Source organism: Bombina bombina, chromosome 5, assembly GCF_027579735.1.
Source record: "Bombina bombina isolate aBomBom1 chromosome 5, aBomBom1.pri, whole genome shotgun sequence".
NCBI classification, from domain to species: Eukaryota; Metazoa; Chordata; class Amphibia; order Anura; family Bombinatoridae; genus Bombina; species Bombina bombina.
The window spans coordinates 1,032,479,880-1,032,490,431 of NC_069503.1; the positions used below are offsets into that span (position 1 = coordinate 1,032,479,880).

Consider the following 10,552-nt stretch of genomic DNA (forward strand, 5'->3'; position numbering starts at 1 on the left):
AGTTTAAAATTGTTGTAATATTTTTCTTATGTTTGTAAATATTTTATTATTTTCTGTAACTTAGTTCTTTTTTATTTTTTGTACTTTAGATAGTTTATTTAATTTTATTTATTTGTAGCAATTGTGTTTAATTAATTTATTGATAGTGTAGTGTTAGGTTAATTGTAGGTAATTGTAGGTAGTTTATTTAATTATTTTATTGATAGGGTAGTGTTAGGTTTAATTATATCTTAGGTTAGGATTTATTTTACAGGTAAATTTGTTATTATTTTAACTAGGTAACTATTAAATAGTTCTTAACTATTTAATAGCTATTGTACCTGGTTAAAATAATTACAAAGTTGCCTGTAAAATAAATATTAATCCTAAAATAGCTATAATATAATTATAATTTATATTGTAGCTATATTAGGATGTATTTTACAGGTAAGTATTTAGCTTTAAATAGGAATTATTTATTTAATAAGAGTTAATTTATTTCGTTAGATAAAAATTATATTTAACTTAGGGGGGTGTTAGTGTTAGGGTTAGACTTAGCTTTAGGGGTTAATACATTTATTAGAATAGCGGTGAGCTCCGGTCGGCAGATTAGGGGTTAATAATTGAAGGTAGGTGTCGGCGATGTTAGGGAGGGCAGATTAGGGGTTAATACTATTTATGATAGGGTTAGTGAGGCGGATTAGGGGTTAATAACTTTATTATAGTAGCGCTCAGGTCCGCTCGGCAGATTAGGGGTTAATAAGTGTAGGCAGGTGTCGGCGACGTTGTGGGGGGCAGATTAGGGGTTAATAAATATAACATAGGGGTCGGCGATGTTAGGGGTAGCAGATTAGGGGTACATAGGGATAACGTAGGTGGCGGCGATTTGCGGTCGGAAGATTAGGGGTTAATTATTTTAAGTAGCTTGCGGCGACGTTGTGGGGGGCAAGTTAGGGGTTAATAGATATAATACAGGGGTCGGCGGTGTTAGGGGCAGCAGATTAGGGGTACATAAGTATAACGTAGGTGGCGGTCGGCAGATTAGGGGTTAAACATTTTAATCGAGTGGCGGCGATGTGGGGGGACCTCGGTTTAGGGGTACATAGGTAGTTTATGGGTGTTAGTGTACTTTAGGGTACAGTAGTTAAGAGCTTTATAAACCGGCGTTAGCCAGAAAGCTCTTAACTCCTGCTATTTTCAGGCGGCTGGAATCTTGTCGTTAGAGCTCTAACGCTCACTGCAGAAACGACTCTAAATACCGGCGTTAGGAAGATCCCATTGAAAAGATAGGCTACGCAAATGGCATAGGGGGATCTGCGGTATGGAAAAGTCGCGGCTGTAAAGTGAGCGTTAGACCCTTTAATCACTGACTCCAAATAACAGCGGGCGCCCAAAACCAGCGTTAGGAGCCTCTAACGCTGGTTTTGACGGCTACCGCCGAACTCTAAATCTAGGCCTTAGTGATATGTCCTTCAAGATTGCAGATATGGATAGGAAGAGCCTGCTTGCTGATAATAATAAAAACAAGAATAGGAATAACAAAATGTGTAATCAGCGTGGCATTAATTTTATAACTAAATACAGCAGACAATATAATTATATCTGCAACATCATCAGAAGAAGGTTACCCCTACTGGAGAGAGATGAGGATCTGAAATTAGTCAGTAAAAATTGTAATTTTATTTCTAGTAGATCAGAAACAATAGGTGATATGGTTGCTAAAAATTTCAGTTCAAAGAGTAACAGCAATAGTAGAGTGGAAAGCTGGCTACCTGGTAGGGTAGGTTTCTATAAGTGTGGAGTTAAACCATGTAAAAGTTGTGATTATGCATTAACTGGGGACACTTTTTCCTCTAGCACCACAAGTTTAACATACAAAATACGTGAGAGAATAAACTGCAGCTCAAATTTTGTAATATACCTCATTACGTGCACACAATGTAATTTTCAATATGTTGGTCTCACCTCTAGGGGTCTTAAAGATAGAATACGTGAGCATCTTTTGTCCCTAGAGGCTGAGGAGCCAAAAACTCCTGTTGCGAAACACTTCTTTTCACATAATGATAAGTTCAGTGTGTTTAAGTTTCAAGGTATTGAACAGGTCAAGTTAGGTATGAGAGGTGGGGATAGATACAAAGCTCTCGCCAAGCGGGAAGTTTTTTGGATCTACACCCTCAAAACTGGAAGCCCCATGGGTATTAATAAAATTAGTGATATCAAATTGTATATTGATAGGTAAACATTTAGTAGGTTGGCTCGTGCCTTTATGTGACTTATTGCAATATAATCTGTTTTGCTGCCAAATCAATCCTTACTTGATTTAATTTAATTCGATATTACAAGTCATTGTGATGCCTTTAGGATGAGATTATTAACTGCTGAATTAAGTAAGGTTCATATGAGAATAGGTGTATCCTTTATTATTATTGTGATAAACTATCTTTTACTGCTCTTCAACAAATGAACCACAGTGAACAATTCTTTTGAATATATAATTCTGTGTTTTCACTCGATATTTACAGGTTAGGAACGCATTAGACAGCTTATGCACTTGCTCATTTACACTAAGTTGCATTTGACTTTGTATATTTTGATAGCTACAGTGTTGCATTTGCTGTTGTGTGCTCTACCTGTATCTTATTTAGAGTGTGTAACGAAAAGATAAAATATAAAAGATATTTTTTTCGTGATATTTTATATTGTTTCCAGGTAGTTATAGTATTTTATAGGTATATATGTTTTTAGTTTTAAGCAATGTTGTTTGTGATATTATTACAGTGTTAACCGCATAAGTAAGAAAGTTAACTTGGGTGTTTATTTTAACCGGAGTAATTATAGGGTTAACTTTTGCACTGAATTTGCTTACTATGATTGGTGGAGGTTCAGACCCATACCTGATTAAACACCTGCTGGTAACACTGAATTTTGTGCTCTGATGAACTGCCGTTAAGGCAGGAAACGCGTCAGCCGAAGTCCTTTTTGTTTGCTGTGCCTTGTCAACATTTTTAATGCAAGTATAAATAAATATATATTATTTTAATTACCGATATCTCTCCCTGCCTTTCCTTGCATCGGAACTGTGAACTGTTTGTTTGCTTTTGATAATTCTATTTGAATCTTACGGGTTCTGGAGAGCCCCAGCAGCACCGGAGCTTGGAGCAGTCTCACACCTTGCACTAAACAGGTGTGTTACAGAGGCGGCACGGTGAAGCCCACTACACACTGAGAATTGCTACGCAGATTTCAAGCTACTTGCAAGAATTTGAATGTGGACTGCGAACTTAGGTATTTGTACCTTTACGGTGGGCTTCGGAAAAGTGTGGTGAGTCCTTTGTTCTTTTATAACTGGATGTTACACGTATTTACAGGTTTGTTTGGTGTTATCCGCAACTGTGGGGTTCCTGTTTGGAATGTTTACACCATCAGACTACTAATTATACTGTTGTTTACGGATACTGGCTACGAACGAATTTTCCACAAAATTCTTGCTGATGTTCTTTGATAAATGGATTGTCCCCTTAATAAAAACTTTTTCTTGCTTTGCCCAGTGAGTGCTTAGTTTTTGCTTTCATACAAAGCAACAAAGGATATTGAAGGTCTATTTATGTATTGATTATAATTCACCAAAAACACACACACATATATATATATATATATATATATATATATATATATGACACCGCATGTTACATAGGTGCATAGATACAGTTGATATGTGTTATCACCAAGCTTACACTCCTAAATAGAAGTTTTTTCTGTATCTCCTTAACATAAGGCATATACTTGCTTCAACAATACGAATATCAGTAATACATGTTAAGGTGTGTACAATTATCTGCTGATTCAACAATAGGCATTGTATGTGCATACTCTTCTCCATGAACTTGGTGATATGATTTATTTGGGAAACATTTGAAAACTAAAAGATTTCAAATTCAGATGAATGGAAGAAATATCACAAATTTTCCTGTATTCTTTGAATTAATTTTAAAACCCTAAATGAATGACACCTTTACCGAATAAACAAACAACCTTACCTTTACATATTGGAGGAGGATGACTCCATTGCCGGTTGGACTGGCACTGTGCCCGTGTTGGTCCTTGCATCACGTATCCAGTGTTACAAGAGAACGTAACAACATCATTGTAGTTAAATCCATTCCCACTTGTTCTTCCATAAATTGGACTCCCAGGATGTCCACAGCTAATAGCTGTCATATAATTAGTAAAAGAAAAAATAGAGAAATTGATTACCTCATGATATATGTAAAGTGCAATACTAAAAGTAACTGTACCCAGTATTTTTATAAAGGGTGTTATAAAAACATGTGATACCTTTGGTTGTATATATCTGAAAAGAAACACACACAATTCTAAATCTATGAAAATGCTATTAATAAAACTATATAGGAATAGTACCATATATATATTCTCTTCATTTTAGTACCATCTTTATTCAGTATATGCACGTGTTCCTTAAACTTCCAATGTCCTGCAGTTCTAACTGACCCAGCAAGAGCCACTGATGACTTTATCATTATATAGCTGATGATGTAATCAGTAGCTACTGGTTCCAATGGAACTTGCAGAAAATGTTGAATCAGTAACTGCTAGTTTTGTTGGATAATGAAACAAAAATGAAACAAAAAAATCAGTAGAATCACCAAAGGCACTATATACAATCATTTGAAAAAAATCTTTTGCTAATAGTTATCACAGCAAATACTGATATGGAATATGAATGTGAGCATGTATATATTTGCCTGCAGTGTGTGTAAATTATGTATTCATTAAAGAAACAAATTTTGGATGAATCAATTTAAGTTTATATATAAGATAAATAGTTGATAGAACATTTTTGGCTAACGGTGTTTGCTGTCAATGCAGATTTATTGGTTGAATGGCCTTCACAGTATCAGTTCTCATGAATATTTTCATGAGACAGCTGTTGTACTGTAGTTTAGAAGCAGAAAATCTCATGAGGTGTCCAAATAAAATGAAAAATGTGTTCTGAATTCAAAAGATTGTTTAGTATAATCAATATGCAATATCCTAATTTATTATATCACCCATGCTGTGTTTACACTGAGTCAAATCTCTTATGATCACTACAGTGTATTGTTATTCCTAGCCTTGAAATGTATATTGTCACTTTATGAAATGTTATTGACATTGTAAGACATTATATAAAATCAAAATGCTATGCAAATATAATAAATGACTACTTACGCACACAGGCGGGCAGCTGACCTGACCAGTTATGATCTTGTTGACATATTCGAACAGAAGAACCAATCAACCGAAAACCAGGATTACACTGGTACACAATAGTGTCTCTATAACCATAATTATCACCTATAACTTGGCCATTGACAATTAATTCAGGGGTTCCACAGTGACCAGCTGTAAGAAATTAAATTTAAAACAAAACATAATTTTATAATTTTGAATATCATTGATTTACATATACTGTCCATTTACTTTGCAGTACTGGGTATCATTTTCCAATAATTGAAATGTCCAATATGTTAACGTTTTTATACTATGCAATGTTAGCTATCATAACGTTTGTTTACCCAAATCATTTTTTACTGGTGCATTTATAAGTAATTTGAAATCTAAATTATAATTAAAGTACAATCAATTTTCAAAGCTATAACTATTCAACAATTAATACATATAATTTGTATTCAATGCAAAAGTAAAGCAATTACTGTCTTTAAAAGAACATTGCTCCCTAAAAGTGGTCTATAATCTATAGGAAAGAGCAGAATACTAATTAAAATACAAAAAAAAAGTTTTTTTGAAATACCTAGGCACTTAGTTTCTGTTCCACTCCACAGTCCAGAAGATAAACATTCCCTCACAGCAGAGCCTACAAGCATATATCCGGTATCACATGTAAATATTGCTGTCGATCCAAATGTTGTCTGAGTTCCAATTTTTTTTCCATTGGGCGGTATAGAAAGATCTCCACATGAAATATCTGTAAAAAACAATTACACATTACACTCAAATATGTTCTATCATTAATACTGTATGAAGAGCACAATTAAATATGAATTGCTACTCCTAATCCTGCTTAAGTGTGCTTTAAAATAAAGGATAGCAAGAGAACAATGTAAATCTGATAATAGAAGTAAATGATGTCTCTCAAAAATGAATGTTCTATCTGGATAATGAAAGATTAATTTTGACTTTTATGTTTCTATAAGGAATATGTATTTATGCTGTTTAAATCTATAAATTGGGTCTTTAAAACTCACATATCACCTCTTTTAGACTGATAATAGTAACACAAACGAGTAATAAAACTTAAAATGATTAGTAAGTTAGAAAAAGATATGTATTGTTTTATATGTATGCAAATATCTGTTTAATCCTGTTACTACTACACAGTGACTCCATTGAGTGACATCATATGGGTAGTAACTTTTACAAAGTATAGCCTGGAAATGTTTTAAATATATGTTATGCCAGCATCAAAAACCTGAAATTAATCTCAATATACAGAAAGACTGACTTGCTGACTGTGGGGCAATTTGAAAAGAATGCAGTTCCCATAAAGAAATAGAAGGTAAACTTAAATTTTAAAAAAGTATCAATGCTTGAATATTTTAACTTGAAATCAAGAATAAGGGCCCAAGCCCCTGGTGTCCTGGTAGTAGAATTTGGATACTCAAAGGGCAAAGCTAAGCATTTCTAGGGTTGAGACAAGATGAATTTGAGGATAGGTTTGACAATCACAGTTTTTTCGTGAGAAATTTGAATATTAATGGAAGATGAACAGAATAATAGAATAAGAGGTGATGATCTTATATTGGATGATAGTAGGTAAGCAATACTTTACATAAAGGTTGGTAAGACTATGGAAGAGATATTTAATTGGTTTGGTAATGACAAACACGTTAAAAACTTTGAAATGCCTGAATATGCATAAGGCTACTATAATAATAAATTCAAATTAGAATTAAGAAGGAAATATAACACATTTGGAATTACCTTCTGGATTTTACTGGTATTAATATTGTTTTTGTTATTATTTTTATAGTTTACTTGTAATATGCCACCAGACTCCATAGCGCTATTATTTTTGCCATCAAAAGTGGCTGTTTCCCATACAACTATCACAGCTAAATGAGTTATGTTATAGAATCTTTAGAGGTTGTCAAGATACAAGATAGCCAAACTGATTCCTCTATCCATCTCTGTAGTATTTTGTTCTTGTTTGCTTTCACCAGTCGATCTCTATTTACCATCACACGCATTAAAGGGACAGTCTAGTCAAAAATACATTTTCATGAAACAGATAGGGCACGTAATTTTAAACAACTTTCAATTTACTTTTATCATCAATTTTGCTTAGTTCTATTGGTATTCTTAGTTGAACACTACATCTAGGAGGCTCATATGCTAATTTCTTAGGCTTTGAAGACCGCCTCTTATCTGAATGCATTTTGATAGTTTTGCACAACTAGAGGGTGTCAGTTCATGTGTGTCATATAGATAACATTATGTTCACACACGTGGAGTTAGCAAGGAGTCAGCACTGATTGGCTAAAATGCAAGTCTGTCAAAAGAACTGAAATAAGGGGCCAGTCAGCAGAGGCTTAGATACAATATAATCACAGTGGTAAAAATGAACAAAGAGATTTAGCAGGGAAAAAATGCATCCACAAGGAAATAGATATTTATGTAGAAATAAAAATAAAAAGAATGATCGCCTTTCTGAAAAATGCTTGTTGTTATTGCTAACTGTAATCACCCAGTTCAATACACCATGTGAAAAAGTATAGCTTAAATATTATGTGTACACTTTATTCACCATTATATGCGAACAAAATCTCTGCAAGTTCAGAAGTCCCAAACAATATAAGCATTTATACAGTTGCAGCTTGAAACTTGTCACATCAAAACCTTTCAGCTAAATTGAAAAACACCAAGTCATAGGCCAGCACCATAGAGTTAAAAGATTACCTTAAAGACTTACAGAGGTTTTATTTTGTATGCCAAATAATCCAATCTAGGTGCAGTGCCACGCTAATAAGAGTTCTGCTTACCAAAGTCAAAATTTGATGTTAGATTCTCTACTATCTCTAGGGACAAGCAGGCAATTAACATTGCTGTCAGAAAGAAGATACTACTTTGGGTTGGGGATATTTTGAAACATTGTAACAAGACACTTTTTAAGCTCCAACTATACCCATGTAGATATCTCTGTTGATTATAATTCTTATGCACAAAGTGTAAAGAAATGGGAATTTTGTGCACCTAATGTTCTTGACAGCATTTAAAGGATGTCAGGATGATTATTCTTTTGCATGCTACTAAAGCGTTGAAATGCACCAGACATTCTGTGGTTTATATCAGTATTTATTAGCAAAGCACTTCCTTGAGAATCTTTTTTCTCTGACACAGAAAAGTGTCCAGTAGACTTATAATTATCAAGCCTCCAGAGATATCCCAGCTACCATTCCAATTTCCTGGCCAGTAGTCTTCTTACCCCAGTGCCAATTGGAATTATAGTTAGAAAATCCCACAGCTGTGAATATCACTAGGCCCCAGATAAGGAGATTGAAGGATGGTAAATAACAGTCACAGTCAAAGCTTAGGGCAATACCAGGTAGGGCGATGATTTCAAGTACCAGGGGATAAAAGCGCTCTAGGTGACACAGGGTCAGCAACAGATAAGCAAATTGCAGAAGTACCAAGGGTAAAACAGATCAAAGCCAAAGTCCATGCCAGGGTCAGCAATAATCATCAGATGGCAAAGGTACCAACAATCTAAAAGTGGTGGGGCTGCACAACTTATTGATTGTGCTATGTTAAATTCCAGCAGCAAATGCTGCCTTGTGCTCTGTTGATGGGCCTTCTCGTCCCCCAGCACGCTACTAAATATAAGTAAAAATGGGGTGTTTGATTAAAATAAAATGCTTTTATAAAAGAGAACATTTAAATGTATGCTAGAATGTCCCTTCATTATTTAATTTGTGCCTTTAGCACAGATTAGTTGTTTTGAAATAATAAAAAGTGGTTCCACTTTTGTCTGGGGCCTATCATTTTTAAAAATGTATTTTTTCTCTTAATATAAGTACTAACATTTTGCAATTATTCGTTTAATATGTTGTTTGCAAAGCAATTGAACCTAAAGAAATACAGGCCTAGATTTGGAGTTCGGCGGTAAAAGGGCTGTTAACGCTCCGCGGGCTTTTTTCTGGCCGCACCATAAAATTAACTCTGGTATCGAGAGTTCAAACAAATGCTGCGTTAGGCTCCAAAAAAGGAGCGTAGAGAATTTTTACCGCAAATGCAACTCTCGATACCAGAGTTGCTTACGGACGCGGCCGGCCTCAAAAACGTGCTCGTGCACGATTCTCCCATAGGAAACAATGGGACTGTTTGAGCTGAAAAAAAACCTAACACCTGCAAAAAAGCAGCGTTCAGCTCCTAACGCAGCCCCATTGTTTCCTATGGGGAAACACTTCCTACGTCTGCACCTAACACCCTAACATGTACCCCGAGTCTAAACACCCCTACCCTTACACTTATTAACCCCTAATCTGCCGCCCCCGCTATCGCTGACCCCTGCATATTTTTTTTAACCCCTAATCTGCCGCTCCGTAAACCGCCGCAACCTACGTTCTCCCTATGTACCCCTAATCTGCTACCCCTAACACCGCCGACCCCTATATTATATTTATTAACCCCTAACCTGCCCCCCACAACGTCGCCGACACATGCCTACACTTATTAACCCCTAATCTGCCGAGCGGACCTGAGCGCTACTATAATAAAGTTATTAACCCCTAATCCGCCTCACTAACCCTATCATAAATAGTATTAACCCCTAATCTGCCCTCCCTAACATCGCCGACACCTAACTTCAATTATTAACCCCTAATCTGCCGACCGGAGCTCACCGCTATTCTAATAAATGGATTAACCCCTAAAGCTAAGTCTAACCCTAACACTAACACCCCCCTAAGTTAAATATAATATTTATCTAACGAAATAAATTAACTCTTATTAAATAACTTATTCCTATTTAAAGCTAAATACTTACCTGTAAAATAAATCCTAATATAGCTACAATATAAATTATAATTATATTATAGCTATTTTAGGATTAATATTTATTTTACAGGCAACTTTGTAATTATTTTAACCAGGTATAATAGCTATTAAATAGTTAAGAACTATTTAATAGTTACCTAGTTAAAATAATAACAAATTTACCTGTAAAATAAATCCTAACCTAAGTTATAATTAAACCTAACACTACCCTATCAATAAAATAATTAAATAAACTACCTACAATTACCTACAATTAACCTAACACTACACTATCAATAAATTAATTAAACACAATTCCTACAAATAAATACAATTAAATAAACTATCTAAAGTACAAAAAATAAAAAAGAACTAAGTTACAAAAAATAAAAAAATATTTACAAACATAAGAAAAATATTACAACAATTTTAAACTAATTACACCTACTCTAAGCCCCCTAATAAAATAACAAAGCCCCCCAAAATAAAAAATTCCCTACCCTATTCTAAATTAAAAAAG

The 10,552-nt window shown here is 34.6% G+C and overlaps 1 protein-coding gene across 1 annotated transcript in view; it reads right to left on the minus strand.

Moving 5' to 3' along the window:
- Positions 1-10,552, minus strand: part of CSMD3 (CUB and Sushi multiple domains 3) — a 1,747,434-nt gene that overhangs the window by 162,803 nt on the left and 1,574,079 nt on the right. Inside the window, 3 exon segments of the mRNA XM_053715303.1 lie at positions 4,017-4,190; positions 5,209-5,382; positions 5,792-5,965. Coding sequence (XP_053571278.1) covers positions 4,017-4,190; positions 5,209-5,382; positions 5,792-5,965 — 522 coding nt within the window.